General features: G+C 42.1%; 1 protein-coding gene across 3 annotated transcripts in view; it reads left to right on the top strand.

Moving 5' to 3' along the window:
• Positions 1 to 18,076, top strand: part of bcas3 (BCAS3 microtubule associated cell migration factor) — a 332,868-nt gene that overhangs the window by 101,559 nt on the left and 213,233 nt on the right. For 2 of the 3 annotated variants that reach the window (XM_076734874.1, XM_076734877.1), the window contains exons 17-20: positions 3,128 to 3,172; positions 11,069 to 11,193; positions 11,401 to 11,566; positions 11,649 to 11,746. In XM_076734874.1, coding sequence (XP_076590989.1) covers positions 3,128 to 3,172; positions 11,069 to 11,193; positions 11,401 to 11,566; positions 11,649 to 11,746 — 434 coding nt within the window. The remainder of the gene's footprint in view (positions 1 to 3,127; positions 3,173 to 11,068; positions 11,194 to 11,400; positions 11,567 to 11,648; positions 11,747 to 18,076) is intronic. The other variant, XM_076734875.1, reaches the window with a different exon arrangement.

The following is an 18,076-nucleotide window of genomic DNA, read 5'->3' as shown; positions in this document are numbered from 1 at the left end:
CCCAGATGGATTAAATCCCAACGTTGAAAAAGACATTGGTCACAAAATCAAGCAGACAAACTATTGCACACTTATCCCATCTACACACAGTGTGACTTTAACACGGACAAATGAAAATCCAAATGGAAAGATTGTCACAAACAAAACAAAACATCACCCTTGACCAAATCCCGCTGACGTTTTCGAGCAAATGCAGATAGAGTGCAAGAAAGGCAACAGCGAGGGAATGAATGAGACCCTGTGACCTGCTACAGATGTACCCTCAGATTACTGTAATACGTATGTAAGAGCCAGCCCAGTGCGAGAGCCATTGTCTTACATAGCCTCACCGAAACCAGAGCCAGAAAGGGGCTTTAAGAATGCAATGCCCAGCATCACATGGCAGCAAGACTAAACCATTTGCACAAATCACCTCACTTCCCTCCCTTTTTAATGGCCCAGGCGGAGCTGCTATTAGGGCCAACGGGTTAAGAGATGAATGTGCAAACGATTATTCTCCGGGAGTGGGGTCGTCACCCTCACAGGTCGATTACTCTCGCTCTCTTCCCCTCTCTGCTGACTCTCCTCCTCTTTCTCTGCCTCCTCTCAGTAACACACCCACTCACAGTCTTACACCCCTTTTACTCCACTGACCCATGTTTAACTGATGTTTCCCAACATGCCACTGACCTGTGTGGGACTCTTTTCCACCAAACGTGCTGGATCAGGCAGTGTGTCACATAACTGGGCGGTCTTTGTCTACACTGTGGTCAAAACTGTTTACTGCCAGCTCAACATGGTGGACAGTTTTCCCAACGTGACCTCATTCTTTTGTTTTATTGTTAGTAGTGTGCAATTTGACGTTGGGATTTGTAACACTAAAGCTGAAATGTTCTACATTTCAGTATAACAAAGCATCTATATGGTTTGCAGCAATTAATCATGCTAAAAACTGCTTAAAGAATCACCCAATGAAGAATTCCAGTTATTTTCTTATGACAGATTCCTCTTTTTGTAAACGAAAAGAGCTCCTCTTCGTCATTTCAAACTGAAAGGCAGACACTGAAATGCACTCTAGGATATTAAATCACACTAGATTTAACGATGGAGAAAATGCACACATGAGTCTGAGTCGCTCCCAAATTTCCCCTTTACTCGTCCCAGCAAATGACACCCTGATTTAAGAGTTACTTCATTAGTCCCCTTGCGGGAAATTCAGTTTTCTCTTTCTCTTTATTTCACACAGGCCCAAAACATACACATGCACACACAGCACCCATAGACAGTTGTTGGGCAGAGTGTAGAATGCGTTGAGCTCGCCAAACATGCTGCCATGTCTGTGCCAAGTTAACCCTCCATCAGGTGGAGTAAAGTGATGGAACAGAGGTCAGATGTCACTGGCAGTGTTGTAACGTCTTCCATTGTTGATTATAGAATGTACAAACACTGATGATGCTAAACGTTTCTGCCATGTCTACAGCACAGCCGTTCTACTATGAGCAACTGTAAACTTTTGAATTGCTATTATGTAACTATTACTGTTAGTTGTATCACATGCTTTTATTTTCTTTTTCCTGTCTGAATAGTGACAGTGTACCTTTCCTTAAAGGATGAATGTAAAACAACAGGTGACTTTTAGGACGAGTTTTAAATGGAGACCTCCATGAGCCAGAATGCTCTCAGTATTGTTTTTGTGTGATATTCTTAAACTTTCTTTGCAACTAACAATAAATTCCACCAACAAAAAGTTCCAAGAAAATAGGACAGAGAAATTCAAAGTGGCATCTTGTAAACCCCAATGCCTACTTGGCCTTTGCTACCCCCATGGAGATCTCACCCCATTTATCCATCACTCTCCCACTGGTGTCCATCCATTTACTCAGCTGGAGGCCAGAGTGGGGGCTCAGCAGGCTCAATGGGCTCAGTGGAGGGCAGACGGTAGAGACCATCCACCCCCCTCTGTAACTCTTTGATAAGTGGCAGTTTACCAGGGGCCTCCATTACACCAACCGCCACGTTCATTTGTCAACTTGCCCTCCAGGAGTAAGACATTCCAGGGCAAATTGTTGCTCCCTGTCTCCCAGAGTAACATTTTTCTACACATCCATGTACCAAGACTAATTGAAGACAGTGTGCTATCTTTGGGAGGGCCCGGGCGGATGCAGCCAATGTGATGAAATAAAGAAGTGCTGCAGAGTGCTTTGGTTGACTGGGAATTCTGTTTTTCATGACTCGGGGAGGTTGGCTGGCGGGGACAGAGTTCAGTCTCATCGGACCTTTATTGCTGTAGGGAAAAGGCTTATTTACTGTAAACTGTTTACAGAGCTCTGTCACTATCTCTGGACATGCAGAATAAACACAGGAACACACTCCCACTCCTAATGTCTTGTAAACATTAGAAACATGCACAAACTGACAGACAGAAATACACCCTGAAAAAGACACTACACACACACACACACACACACACTCACTCACACACTGTGTACTTGTTATCATAATCACAGTGCACACACGTTTGCCCACACCCTCGCTTCCAAACACGCATTCACAAGACAATGCACGGCCATAAATACACACTTACACTAAAAAAAGCAGTCACATGCAAACACACAACTTCTTGTCTCAACAATGCCCGAGTGCTGTTAGTTTTATTGGTGTCCCCAGTTATTATACAGATTGGATAAACTCTTGATACTCTTTCTCAATCTCAACAATCAGGACTGTTTCCCATCGTTTTTCTGTGTCGTATTTACACGGTTGGATTTCAGAGTTACATGTTTCTGCACATGTACCCAATCCCTTTAAAGTTAGGGACAGAGAAGAAAAAAAAAAAACATGACATATGTCTGAAGAAAAAAATCAAAGTCTGTGGACATGCTGCATCTGCCAAATATATGGTATCACACTTTACAGAGCAGCTTGAGCAGATGAATCATCAAGCCATCCCGCAGGTTTTCAAATCCATCTTAGCGCACAGACGTTCTGTTTCCTGCCTCATATGTGTTGTGCACTTAAACAGACACGTCAAAAAGTATGTAATGTGAAAAGTGTGTTTGCTCAAGTGTGCTAGTTTAATAATGGTTTTTCCGTCTATCTCTGTATCCCCCCACCCCCTTCACCCTCCCCCCACCCCTCTTTCATGAAGACCCTACCTCTTTGGGGCGGGATGTTTTGCCATTAAAACTCCATGGTGAGTTTTGCTTCTCCCCTCCTTGGCTCCCTCGGCAGCATGCAACTGTATACTCCGCCACAGCACACCGCCTTCTCTACCTCTCATTTGTCTTCTGGTATATTTTCAACACATTCCGCAGAGTTTGTGCAGTCATTCCTCAGGGGAGAAAAATCCCAAAGAGGAGTGTTTCTTATTTTCTCATCTTTTTTTTTTTTTGTGCCTTTTTTTGGTTGTGTTTTTGCAAACCCCTCAATTTTTCTGTGTATGTTGAGCTTTTGTAGTAGGATGATTCAACATGTTGTGCTAAAGCCACTCCAGTGCTAAAGCGAACGGAGGATTTTGGTTGGATTTAATACTTTCATAAAGTATGCATATATCTTGGATTATCATTGATGGTTTCACATTTTAGTTAATACCTGATCTTTGTATAAAAAAGGTTCCAAGCCCTGCATGCCTTAGGTCCGTGTCATAGGTGGTCGTCCAGGGGACACATGGCTTCAGGGTAGTGCCATAACACTTCTTGTCTGGTTGCTGTGTGGTTTCTTGGAGCCACCCACTAGAAAACGACATCTCTGTCTTCTTGCCTTTTTTGTTCTCTCTGTTTAGCTCCTCCATGATATTTTTCCAAGAATAACGCCTTTGTGTAAAGCAGATGTTGTTCCAATTTTTTTGAGCCAACTTTGGTTTTGTTTTGTTTTTTTTCCCGTCTGATATGTGTGCACGCAGTACTTGTGCTGTGTCATATTCTGGTATTGTGAACAGTGTCTTGTGTGGGTATAGAAATGTGAGTGTTGTAACATTCTCCTACAAAATGTGTTTTGCAAACTGTTAGTTGTGACTAAATTTGATTTAAAGCTGCCTTCATTTTGTCGTTGTGATAATGGGTCAGATGACTTTGTGTCATGTGAAAGAGGTCTCTCAAAGTGATGAACCCGCAGAGAATTATCATCCAATTCTGCAGTTCCCCTCAGCGACAGAGCAGTTTATCATCTTTCAGCTCATTGTTTTGGTCGAAAAACAGCTAAAGTTAAATAAAGTGGCAATTTTAAAAGATTTTTGCGCCAACAGGAAACGATAAAAAGTCACTTTTAAATTTTCAGTCAAACTAAATATGAATGCCCTGCGCTGAGAATCAGATGTTAGAGGGCAGCGCATCTTCCTGTGCGAGGAACTTTTTCTTCAGGGGGCTGAAGCCAAGTCTCTTGTCAACGCTGTCTTGTGAAATCAGATGCTTACAAGCTTTTAAAAGAAGCCCCGTTATGACAGAGTCACTTATGGAGAGATGATTGAGTGGCTCAGTGAAGTGAACTTTTCCCTTCTCGGCTCCCTGCTCTCCAGCTCCTCCCTGTTGACTCCATTCACTTTAGAAAATGAATAGCATGTGGTGCCCTCACCAAGTCTTGGGTTTCGTCTTTTGTTGTGGGCAGTCACTCATACTTTTTAATTGAAGCTTTTTTCTTTCTGTCTTCATCCACCTCCCGCTTAATCTAGGCCCTTAGTGATTTCAGAGCGTATACTTTTCAAAGGTACACATCATTAGCATCGGAATCTTGACCCTCACGATAACTGCCTTCCGCTCAAATTGGAGCTAGTTAAACCTATATTGTTTCTCTAATAGTGTATGTCTTGAGATGTGAGCTATGACAGTCCATTTGCCAATTTCTGCTTCAGTGTTTAGCGTGGCCTCTGAGAGCTCAGTAATGTCCAGAGTTTAGGTACAAATTTTAGAAACAGAGCCCTCATTGTTTCCTGTTCTAGGATACCATGAACTGTAACATACCCTCTCAAATTTCCATTTCACATTTGAAATATGTACTTTAAACACCTGATTTTGTGTTGTGAGACTCCATTTTCTCACCAAATACATGAACTTACACCAATATATGTAATGTAATTTGCACAATCCGACTCCAAAGACTAATTAACAAACTTACATGCCTTGTGTGGCACAAAAGGCAGATTACAGGAAATAGGAACAGGTAAAAAAGAAAAGAAGTCCTAGTTTCTGCTTGAGCATTTGATGCCCATTCTCCAGTGTTCACTGCGTTTCCCCAGTGGTTGTCATTAGTGCTGTGTGTTTTCAGAACAGCCCCAAGGCTGCCTCTTTTCCAAGGGCTGTTGTAAAATAATAAATGTGACGTTGAAGGATGTGTCCTCCACATGACTGCCCTCTCTCTCTCAGTCTGTCTGTCTTCCTTTCCCTTCCTGGTCGCAATCCTAATACCGGATCCTTTTCTGATTTAAATTAACAATATGGCCCAGAATCGGCAGCCAGACGACAGCGCACAGCTCTTTGTCACTGGATTGGCAGCTCAAGTGAGCTCTATCATATTTGTTTACTGCGAGGGCCCTAGAAATAAATGGAAGCTGCCCCTGGACTTCCATCCCCCCTCAGAGGCGCCTCACGTTAGCCCTGGACATAGTAATGCGAAGGGACTTTGATGGTTGATGTCGCAGATTGAATTATGCCCTTGAGGAAAAGCTATTAGCTCAGTCAAGAGTCCTCATTTGTTAAATTAAAAGTGGAAATGGCATGTGAGTAGTCTTCAGTGAATTAAAGTTGCAAAGAAAATGGATTCCACTCCCTACCAAAGGGCAATCGTACAAAAGGAAATCTTGTGGAGGGAGAAGAAAAAAAAAAAGAGATTTGCCTTTTGTTTGGTGACATCCCCTCCCCCCGCTCCCAATTCCCTTTTAGTGTATTTATGTTTCATAATTGATTGATATCTGGTTACATTTTTCGTAACTTCTTGTCATTTGCCAACCCACTCCACTACCTCCGGTCCACTCCAAAAGCTGGTTGTCCTCCATATGGAGAGCAGAATTAGGCCCATGTCTGCTGGAGCTGTGCCTCTCTGTCGTAAGGGCAGAAACCTCAACACTTTTAAGCCACTTCAATTGAGATCAAGAGGAAAAGGATGATTTAAAACACAGATGAATAAACTTTAGTGGTCACTGTACCCTGAAGAGACGAAAACCGAGCTGTGATCTTTGGTCCTGTTGGCAGACTTGACGCTAGCTGAGGCCTCTTCAGAGAGGCCCAAACCCAGCTCATCAGCCATGAGACCACAGTGGGGAGCCAGTATTATAGCTTGCTGTCACAGACTTACGAGTATATGCATTGGTATGTGTGATTACATACAGTACGTGTATGTTCTTTGCTCTAGTATGCATACAGTATAAGCGTGTGTGTGTGTGTGTGTGTGTGTGTGTGTGTGTGTGTGTGCGTGTGTGCATGCATGCGTGCTTGTGTGCGTGACTGCGTGCATGTGTGTCTGTCCATGCATGGGTGTGTGAGGTCAGTGTGTGTGGTTGCAAATTGGTCAGTTGTTCCCTAATGACTCAAAATTTTAATCCCTTCTGTGCTTCTTAAACGTCCTTTCTTGCTGATTTGTTATTATCTCATCAAGAAAACGTCACATTTAAACAATGTTTTTCCTTGATTATTATTCAACTTCCATTTTTGTCCAAAATCAATATGAAGACTATGAGGAAGTTAGAGTATCTTCTAGTGCACAGTGTAAGTTGCCGTGTGGTGTATTGGTCCGCCCCGAGCTCTTACTCTTAAAAAACCAACATCATCTTGCGCTGAAATAGGATTTGTGTTTCCTGGGCTATTGAAACCAGTGAACCACAGCCTTTGAGGGTTTAACATATTTTCCAGCTATGGGAGAGATGGAACACCAGGGTTTTCGGCAATTAAACACCTCACCAAAGAAGAACTTTGACTTTGCAGAACTCCCACACAGTCAAAGTTGGGAATACTGCTCTTTCTCTTCAGCAATGAACAGAAGTTATATGGTGTCTTGTGACTAATAGATCCCTCGTCTCCCCTATCCCCTTTCCTTTTAACATGCTTATAGCCACTTTCACTTTAATGGATCACAGTAGGGTTCTTGAAAGTTTAAAGTCTATGCATATCTTACATATTTTATGTCTATTTTCAATTCTCTCCCATTGTATTTTGCTTTTAATTTGCCTTACTCTGCTCCAGGATTGTTGAGATTGAAAAGCAGATATAAGTGGACGTGCTTAGAGAAAAATTGCTGTAACGGAAACACTCCCTCATAGCTAGGGGATAGCTAACCAGACCTGTTTGTTAAATACTTCATCTTCTGGATGCACTGACAAACAAATAGGCCCGAGGAAGAGCTTGGAGGAGAAGACAAGGGCACCCTTGAGTTAGCCAACGCAATATCCTGAGTGTGACTTTATCTCCCCCTCCATCTGCCTTTTGCAGACGGGGCTTACTGTGGATATTTGGTTATTCAGCCTTCTCCCCTTGACCCAGCACTAATAAATACAATCTACAAAATTGTATAGAGGCCTCTCTTATGACTAACTTCACCACTTCCTTTTTTCTGATCTCTCTTTCGCACAGTGTTGGCCAAACAAAGACATCAACATCTCATTGCATCCAGAGAGTAATTTATGAGGTGCTGACAGTCTGAAGGGAGGGAACAGAAAGAGTTTTACCAGCAACTGGTCTTTCAGCACCTAGTAGAGTAAAAGTTACTTGAACTGCTGGACACACCATCTGCCCCACATGCATTACTGTTGAACTTCAGTCCTAAGCACATTGTTTTACAAAGTTTAGTTAGTTTTACGCACAGCTTCCTGTGAGTCAGACGTATCAGTGAGGTCTGGATAGTTTGTTTAGTGGCAACCAACTTATTCAGCAGGCTGAATAAGGGGTTGTTCGGCCATTGTCAGAGCAATCTATACCTGTCAACCTGTGCCTCCTAAAGAATAAAAAGTAATAGCTGCAGCAGTTTTGACCTGCAGATGTAGACCTGTCAACACTACCATCCACAGACAAAGAACGTCGTTGTTGCTTCAACACATGCACCACCTGCAGGAAAAGAGAGTTAAAGCTGCAGTTATTTTTTTTCTTTGATGTTTGAGATTTCATGTTTAGCACTTCTGCTAACGTATATAAACTTATACAAGGTCAGAAAAGTCAAAAAAAAAAAAGACATAATCATAAATAAATCCTAAATCAACAGTGATGCTTATTAAAATGTCATAGAAACACAATCAAATATAAAAAGTTCCACATAGCATATAGCATCTGAATAATTTTTAAATGCAGCTGTTTATTTGTTTAATGTATTACAGGTGTTGTACTCTCTAAACATCAATTAAAAAGTTAATCAGAGGATAATAATTTTCTATGTCCAAATGTATGGACCAAGATAAATACATTAAGTTTGAGCCCAAGTCTTATTTGTGTGTCAACAGTTAAAAACTCTGTTCAAAACCAACACAAATGTTATTTCAATAACACCCATTTCTGTTTTTCAAAGATTAGGGGGCAAAGACAGACCTAAACAATCAGATTTTTTCCCCATCATGGGAACACTACTCCCTTTTTCATACCTGTCTATTCTGTAAACTGCTAATGCTATTCAGTACCAGTGGAGACTAGAGCCTATCACAACATGCCACATACAAAGAGCAGCTGTAGAAAAAAAAAAACTGCATTGCACTCATTGCCTGCAAGTGGCGGTATAAGTGCCAAAAGTGTAGAAACTTTTGCTTTCCTTGCTTATCGATAGAGCTGCTTGGTTGGATATTTGTTGATAGGCCTGGTACCACGTGCTTTGCATCAGTGACAGAATTATATTTCCCAGCTGATAAAGTTTTTGTACATGAACCTCTTTTTTGAAACTCTTTTTAGTAGCCATTGAGGCTTATCGGCTCATGCTAGCTATCCATTTCTACTTATATTGTTCCACACACAGTAAAATATAAAACACTTGTACAAAGTTCTGTGGGATAAATTGAATTGCGATTTTCTTTCAATTGGAAATGCCCAGTAACAAAATGGAAAGTGAAATTTTGCATCAACTTTTTTGTCCTTTTTTTTTTCTCTTTGGTCTTTATTCCCAACAAGTGAGTGTAGACAGAAGCCAGCGTGTTGCTTCCACACCATTGTGGTTCCCAAAGGTTAAGGTTAAGTACCCTCTGAGAGTGTGTGACACCACCGTGAGTCTTCAAGCCTTTAGCCCACCTCATGCCTGATCTGCTGTGACCATGTTTTACTGTCTAGGTTGGTTATAAGGCCGGACAGTAATACCAGACCTCGCTACTGTTCTCTTATCATTACCATATGGGGAACCCTATTGCAGCTGAAAACCTTTTTGGTGTTCGCTTCCTCTCAAACAGTCCTGACATGCTGAATAATCCAATGACTCCCAGCAAAATCTCTCCTGTGGCTGACTCAAAGGGAAGCAGCCATGGAGGGCATTTTGGATGTTGCTGCTGTCGTGAGGTACACATTCCATTGAATGATTAATATCGTATATCATGTGCATCCATTTGTGACTGAAATGGTTACTGGTCCCAACTGTTTGGAGAAGTGGGCATGTCATTGAAGGAGCATACTTGGCTTGTAAATATCTCAAAACAAGAAGTTACGCCTACTGAACATTAGGAAAACTCTCTAAAGGTAGACTGCAAGTATGCTGCCCATCACCAATTGCATCACATTGTTCACTAGTCACCAGTGATGATCAACCAGCAGTCAGTGAACAAGGCTGCGGGAACCTTGTCACTAGCTGGCTAAGCTTTAGGTACTGTAACAGTGAAAGCCAAAATGCTGTTTTTTGGTTGTAGACTTGTCCTTCTCCCTGTTTAAAAACACATAATTAGATTTTAGAGTATGGTTCCAGCGCAGCACCCAGCCACATTAGTGCGGGTAGCAGACACAAGACTAAATACAAACCAGGAAGCCCAGTTCGAAAGCTTATTTAACACTAACGAACCACTGTGGTTTATACTTTTTTTATGCCCAGATAGTACAAGTCTGGAACACGAAAACATCAACATTACAGTGTCTCATACATGTCAGTGCCCACGGGGTAAACAGAAATTAAACGCACTACTGTGAAGTACATGCTATATTCCACCTGGATAGTGCTTTTCTACATTCTGTATATGGCTGCCTTATAGTTTTTGCAGGAACCGTCTGTGGTGGTTTACCCCCCCACAACAACACTGTGATTTCATTGAAATGAATGAGAAAGTATGGAATTTTTGCCGCGTTGCCATTATTGGTGTGAATGTAACCTATGACAGGAGCGCACTCAATTGTCATCTTCTACTGTTTCATACATAACTTCCTTTTCAGATATGAAGATGATCAGGAATTGTGGCTGAATTGTTTATAGGTGGTGACCAAGCAGGTGGACATTTTGTAAGACACGTGTTTTTGAATTTTGGACTGAGCTTTGTTTTCTGAGTATTTCATGCATCAACATTTGTGTCTTAGCAAAATTAATTTCCTTCTTTTCTGCTCCCAAGGTGGATGTTTTATTTGCAGGCATTTGAATTTACCCCTGCTTAGCCCCTTGCATGCAAAGCACTTTCATTAAGTTTGTATTTATTGTTTACAGATGTTGCTGTGTAATTTTCATATACTTGCCTCCAAGGTGTTGTACTGTTGAAAATCATCTCTTCTAGATCAGATTCTGGTTGTTATCTTTCATGGAATGAACACAAATTTGAACCTTGGTCCCAAAGGTGCTACATGTTTAATTTTAACTTCAATAAATCAGCAGATAAATTAAGAAACATCAATGTAATTACTGATCATTGATGAGAGGACTATTGTAGTTCACATTTTGTACCACCTAGTCAGTTTTGAAGGAAAAGGGCAGGAAGTGTGCTGCTCTTCAGCAACATGGTTCATGGGAAATATGGTCTTACATACAAACTGGTATTTTGGTATAAGCTTGGAATTAGCATTTTTCTTCTCCATTCATTCTAATTTGGTTACAATACTTAAACCAGTGAATCACAAGTAATTTGAATTTCACATGTCCAGTCACTATACAGAGCACCTTTGAGGCCCTAGACATGGCAGCAGAGATTTTACTTTGTCTCATCATTGTACTCTTTTCCCTCCTGAAGCAAAGCTAAGCCACCCCCTCAGATCTCCCCAAGCAAGTCCAGTGGAGGAGAGTTTTGTGTGGCCGCTATCTTTGCCTCATCTCGCTCCTGGTTCATCACCAACCCAAACATGAAAAGAGAGAAAGGTTAGACCATGGCGACAGGTGCTTTTTGCATTTTTCAGTATCCTGGCAATGTGCAAACATGTCTCCCCAAAAGAAAAATGAAATGGATAATGGATACAAAATCTAGAATGTTTGAATGTTTAAACTACCTACAGTTTCTTCCTTATTGGGAAGAATACACATTTCAGTAATCATTTTTACATGTCTTCTTTCACATCCTCTTTACAGATCAGTCCAGGCAGTCGGTTGTCGACTCACTGTATATCATCAGTTGCTATGGTAACTTGGTGGAGCATGTCCTGGAGCCTCGGCCAATTAGCACTGCTCAAAAGATTAGTGATGACACGCCATTGGAGCTCAGCACCTGTCCAAGGGCTTGCTGGACTCTAGCCAGGTAACACAGTGTTGATTATGCTGTCTTAGAAAAGATGCTTCTAATGTAATCAATCTAACAGTTGATTTGTCTTTTGGAGCAGGACTCCACAGTGGAATGAGCTGCAGCCACCCTTCAACTCCAACCACCCCTTGGTGTTGGCCTCAGACCTGGTGCAGTACTATCAGTATCTTCTGGCTGGTAAGTGCCAAAACTTCTTTTTTTGTTCACTGGTTTGCACAAACAAATGTATTCATAGTATTAGGTTGTGTTCAAATAGAATGCAAAGTAACGTTTCGAAGAAGCATAAATGTACATGAAGTCAGTGGAAAGATGTAAATAAGTGCAGATTTGCTCTAAGCAGCTCAAATTGAAGTGAACATGTGTGTCAGGTTTCAGCTCATTGGGATCCTGTTGCAGCAGGAATCGTCATGATATTACTACAAGCATATAATGAAGAGTTTTAGGATCAGGCTCTTGATACCTCATCAGTTCTGAATTTATTTTGATTAGTCTTCATACTGTATAACAGTGCTGTGCAAACAGATTATTTAACTACTTTGTCAACCTGGACCGATGTTATTCCCGAAACATGATCAGAATAGAAGAAGAACATAGGCTTAGGCCAGTTAAGTGAATGGAAAGCCACTATATGTTGACCTTTTAAAATTTGTGGTAATATCAGGTAAGACAATGTGACAGAGAGCACCCTGCAACTTGTAAATATGCAAATGTATTATCCACTATCGAACTAAATATTGTTTTGAGTGTTAGATTTTTCATTGTCATCACCATTGTTGACTTTGCCAGTATTATTATTATTATTATTATTATTATTATTATTATTATTATATGCAAAATTTTGATTTGCTTCAAAAGGAGGTTTAAAGGTGCAATGTTTAGTTTAAAACATGTAAAATGAAATAACATCATCAACAGTGTGAAGATATAATATGTATTGTGTTGCAGAGATATCTGTTGCAATTAGCATGCTAACTAGCTAGCTGTGGCCTGTCCTGTCTCGTAATACCGCTTCAATCTTACTCAACAGAAACAAACTCACTAAAGCCATCTTGTCTTTCCGCTGTTACAACAATCACCACCTCTGGTTTGGTTCTTCGAGTTAGATGTGAAAATACTGCGGCTCTATACTGCTTTTCCTTGCTGTTTGGCTACTAAGCCTAATTCCATTGCCTACAGTGTAAACACCAACAATCCCGCAGTGCTCCCAGCTCTCGGTTGGGGAAGACTCCAGTCAGCTAATAGGACCACTAACTGCCAGACTAACTGAGCTAACTAACTAATGACAGCTAGTCCCGACAGCCAGCTACAGCTAGAGCAAAAAGCAATTGTGAGCAGTAGTTTGTGGTTACTTGGGTGATATGATGCCCCTTATTTATTTGGCACAAGCTTTAGCAGGTGGTCAGTTCTTACACATTGTACCCTTAAACATGATTGCATTGACAATATCAGAGTGCAGCCTGGTGTAATGTTTGTTTATGACATGCATACATGCATCATAAAATATCGGTCTCTCTATGTTCTGGTTGCACAGGCTATCACAACCATGTATGTTTCCTGCATGTCCTATATGCATTATTAGTCAGGGGGGGTGACCCCCTATCCCTGCTGATTTTCCATGTTGACTGTGTTGAAAGCCAGTCCTTAGCCTCTTATTGGTGCCACATGCTGAGGAGAGGCCTTTCCAGTCAGCAGCTGTAACATTTCCTCTCTGAAAGACTTCAGAGATACTTCCACAATTTCTGGCATTTCATATCCTCCGAGACCTCTCAGAAGTAACCCTCTTTCTTGCATTCCGCACCTCGAATCTATCCTTTGCCGGCCACACTACATGCCCGCTTCAATACACGTTAGCACGATGCTATAAGATGCCGGACTCAGACCAATTAGCTGACACCCTAAACTCTCTCTAATTCAATAACAAGTACAGAGCAGTGAGCACTTTAGGTTGCCCTCTGAAAGGCCAATTCGCATGCATTCATACGAGTGCATACGGATGGCCACACACGAAATCAATCCACCCCCTGGAATAGGCTGGCGTTTTGAGCTCACTCCATAATTATAAACACACAAAATCTGTAATTAGCTCTTGCTCCTGCTCCAGGGCAAGTGGTGGCTGTGTTTACCCTAATCTCTCTGCTCGTCTCTGTTGACTTCTGCAGTGCTCCAGGTCTAACTGGTAGGATATTTTCTCAAATTAGTGCTAATGGTCTCTCCTAGTGTCAGAGCGATGAGGACACGTTGGGGTGACGGGCATGGGCGTCAGCTTTTTCCACCATTCTCTCTGCCAGCATAGGCAGTGGAACTGGCTACATAATGAGAGAGATTCATTGCATTAACATTTACATCCAATTAACAATAGCCAGATAACACGGCCATCTCTTTATTCCCCAGACCAACCATGTGTGAACTGATGCGAGGTCAAGACGTTATAAACATAATTGTTCAGCCCTCTACCCACTTCTTGTGCTCCTGCCATTTTCCCTCCGGGTCAGCGTCCTGTACACCACCAACACTGACAGAGTTGCTCTTGGAGTGCCACCTTCCATTTCTGCGCTTTGCACCCGAGCACAGACTCTGAACATCCTGTTTCTCAGCATGCGTCCGCTCGCCAGCCCTCTCTGCCGTTTCCTCCAGGGCTTGGCAGTGCAACAGAGAAGTGATCCAGGAGAAAGAGTCGATTTGACCTTAGGATGAATTACAGCACAGCCCCTTGTCCAGCTGCCTCTTGCTGAGCATAAAGATCATGCCTGCTGCAGAGGAAACTGAAAAGACACAGTGTTCTTACTTGCAGAACAAATTGTGCAGTCTTCGTCTAATTTACATTGTGGATACAACCATCACAGATAGCAAGATGGGAAATAAGACAAGCAAGTTTTTACTATTAGACAAGAGACAGAAGTGCTGAAGGAGTCAAAGAGTGAGGGTAAGAAATCTCTATATATATATCCCCCTCAGCTAATTCTCTAACAAAGTATGACTGTGTCTCTAGAAAGGTGGTGCAAGGCGAAGAGGTGGCAGCACTTGATTGACAGGCCATGGTCTCCGGTCTCGTGGCTCTATATTGGATGACCCAGGCTGATTAAAAATGCAGTATGCAGGGAAAGGAATAGGAAGGGGAGAGGAAGGGCCAGGGTCAGGCCAGACCGGAGCCTCCAGGACCGGATGATAAAAGGCAGCAGTGGCGCCACTTCATGGTCACTATCTCCACCTGTCCATCTGTAGCAGCTACTGGCAGCACTCAGCCTTGCAGAAGACGGCATCGTGCAGCACTGCCTTGGAGAGATAAGGATGAAAGAGACACACATTATACAGTATGCTCACAAATAAAGGAGAAAGTAGTAGTACGATCTGGCTTAATAAAAACAATCTCAAGCCAATTTTTATTGTTTGGGGAATCCTCTATCTATAGCTGAAGTGGAATCACAGGATCCCTGTCTGTAATACCCGTTTGTCTACAGGCAAGTGTCTTTAGACTCTTTTCTTTTGACCAAAGGTGTTGGATGCAGGTAATTACAGACAAACTTCTCTTAGCCATATCATAACAGTGTGTATATTTTGATGAATGTGAGGTTTTCACACCCTCATCAGCTACATTCAGACTTTTTATTCAGAGTGAGTTTTTTCCACAAATGATTTTTTTGTTGGTGTGATATTTATCTAGCGGTCCACAGTATGTTTTCCAACACCTCTCCCTCTTACCGCAAAGTTGCTCTGAAGCAAACAAACCGGTGAATAATTTACCACCTGGATTTCTGGCTGGCTCCTTTGAGCCTGGTGATGATAGCAGCAACAGAGGCTATGCTTTTTGGCCACTGCCCTCCCCTCCCTACCTGTCATATAATGTGCTAATTGTGGAGACTGACTGACTGGCTGGCTCAGCTGCTCTCTTGGGACTTTGAAGCCCATGACAGGCCAGCCACAGTTGCCTCGTCAATAGATCTAATTGCTCTGAGAGAGGGGCCAGAGTGAAGGCTTTGGAACATCAGGCGTTTGGTAAAGAGAAACCATGGCGCCATGACTGGGTCAGTAATCAAAGAGAGGCAGAGAAAGGATGGGGTAAGTGTAGCACTGGCTGAATGAAGGAACTGTCAGTCAAATACTCCTTGAATGATATATAATGACTAAGCTATCCCAGTCTGTCAGAATGCCAGCACCTATCTGCCAGAGTACTACTCAAAAGGGGAAAGCGAGAAGAGAGGAAAGTGAGAAGAGAGACAGGTGGAGCAGTCGAGAAGGGAGCCTTGCAAGTGAAATGTCTGGCAAGCAAGTGTGTGGCAGGTCAAAGTAGAGAGAGGAAAAATGAAAGACCAACAAAAAGAATCTTTAAAAAATACAAATGAAAGATATAAAGGTGAACAGAGCGGACAACCCAGACAAGGCGGCTCTCCAGATCTATCAGATTGTTAGCCCCTTATCTATCCCTGGAGATCGGCCTCTCCGGCCCCTGGCCCAAGGCCCTGGGAGGTCGGGCTACATCAATACCTAGGCAGCCTTTGTTCTTGTTCTGACTCCCTGCTTCACTGCTCTGGCTAACAGGCCATTGGCTACTAGCCTTCAGCACAGCAAAACACCACTCTCTCCACAGTCAATAAAGACTGTGACACAGACAACTCTGTTCCTCTGTGGTGTAGGAAGGTATGCAAGAACATAATCATCGGGGTGGTTATGAAAGAAACAAATTCATCTTATTCTTTAACAAGGCAGTTATTATGAGTTGACTGGAAATCACATTTTATCAATTATCGTTTCAGCTTATTTTTGACAGCAGCCGTCATTAGCAAATATTAAGTGAGTCATGGCTCCACTGATCGACAGTTTTGGTTTTATTTTTCTGCCATTGCTGGTCGGAAGGTGGTCTTATAATTACACAGTAATCTGTTTCTGTTTTTTAGGATTTTCCAAACAGATTCTGCATTCAGAAAATACATACACAGGGATACAGAATGGACATAACATCATATAACATACGTATATCAGATAAATTGATAAACTGTTTTTGGATAAAGTAACAAGATGAGACTATTTTTGGCAAATCCAACAGATTAATTACCTGACAAATACAGATATTTATCTTACCATAAAGAAATCCTGCTTGATTGCTGTATTGTAACACAGTGCTGCCTACAAGGACCTAAAACACGCAGAGATACAAGTACAACTGAATTAAGAGGCAAAAGTCATTCAGTAACACATATGCAAGCATACATTTCTGGTAGTTTTTAGAAATTGTACCATGAACAGTGTATCTGTATCACAATGAGAAAGATAAGAACTTTCCAGAGTTGTAAAAATCCTGTCTCATACTACTAAAAATTGTTGTGCAGTGTTCTGACATTGGATAGGCCCTCAAATGTGTGGATCTATCACTCAAACTCGCCTCCATATTTCACCTTTTCACCTGTACCTGAAGGAAACCATATTAACACAACCCAATGCAGTTTTTGATCTGAATGGCTTCACTATTTTTCCATAAGGTAGTCATGATTTGTTTGTGTCACCATTTTTTCTGGGTCATGGTAGTTTAGAGTTCCTTTGGAAATTATCCAACAATGCATAACTGGAGCAACAAAGCATTCCGACATGTGGTGGGAACATTCAGTACATTTGGCCAAAAATCTCTCAATTTCTGTCCTGTATTTTACTCATTTGTCTAATTTAGATCATTGCTTTGGAATTGATGCACATCCTTTCCCATTCCACTCTGATCATTTCTAAGCAGCGACACCGTGTTACTTGCTTATTCTGTGTTTCTTCATATGCATAAACAACAACACACAGAAATTTCTACTGCACCTATAGCCATACATTCAGACTCCTTTCTTGAGTGCCGTGCAATAAGTTTGCACTTAAAAAATTTGCTGCCTGTGAAATTGTATTGACGCTCTGTCTCTTAAGAGCCAGAAATGAGTGTTGTAAAAGCAGAGGGCCCAGTGTCTGCTCGTCCGACACTAAGATGGGTAGATATGACTCTTACTGCCTTGGTCAGTCTGGCTCCTGACATGCACACTAACACAAACGCATGCGCACACACACACACACACACACACCACACACACACACACACAGGGAGAGTTGTTTCTTTGCCTGACCCATGGGGATGACCACTAGCTCTCCACACCGGAGCCTGGCTATGACTGGCCATTGAAAGCCCCCCCACTGGAAACCTGATCCAGCCAGTACACCAACTGCTTCAGAACATCAATAATTAATTAGGGAACAGCTATTGGCCCCAAGGGTCAGAGAGCAAGGAGGATGAGAGAGAGAGAGAGAGAGAGAGAGAGAGAGAGAGAGAAAGAGAGAGAGAGGTGGCGGTGGTGTGTGTGTGTGTGTGTGTGTGGGGGGGGGGGGGGGGGGGGGGGGGGCAGTGGAAGGAAATAGGGGAGTCGTGATTTTGTTTAATAAGTAAAACAGCACAGGCTTTGTTCTTCTCTCGTCCATTTTATAACAACATGAGATCCCTTCTCTGTCTAGCTCTTTCTCACTGTAACCCTAGTTCACTTTCCCTCC

The sequence above is a fragment of the Chaetodon auriga genome, chromosome 7 (genome assembly GCF_051107435.1).
Source record: "Chaetodon auriga isolate fChaAug3 chromosome 7, fChaAug3.hap1, whole genome shotgun sequence".
Classification (NCBI taxonomy): Eukaryota; Metazoa; Chordata; class Actinopteri; order Chaetodontiformes; family Chaetodontidae; genus Chaetodon; species Chaetodon auriga.
This window is presented reverse-complemented; position numbering and strand designations above follow the sequence as displayed.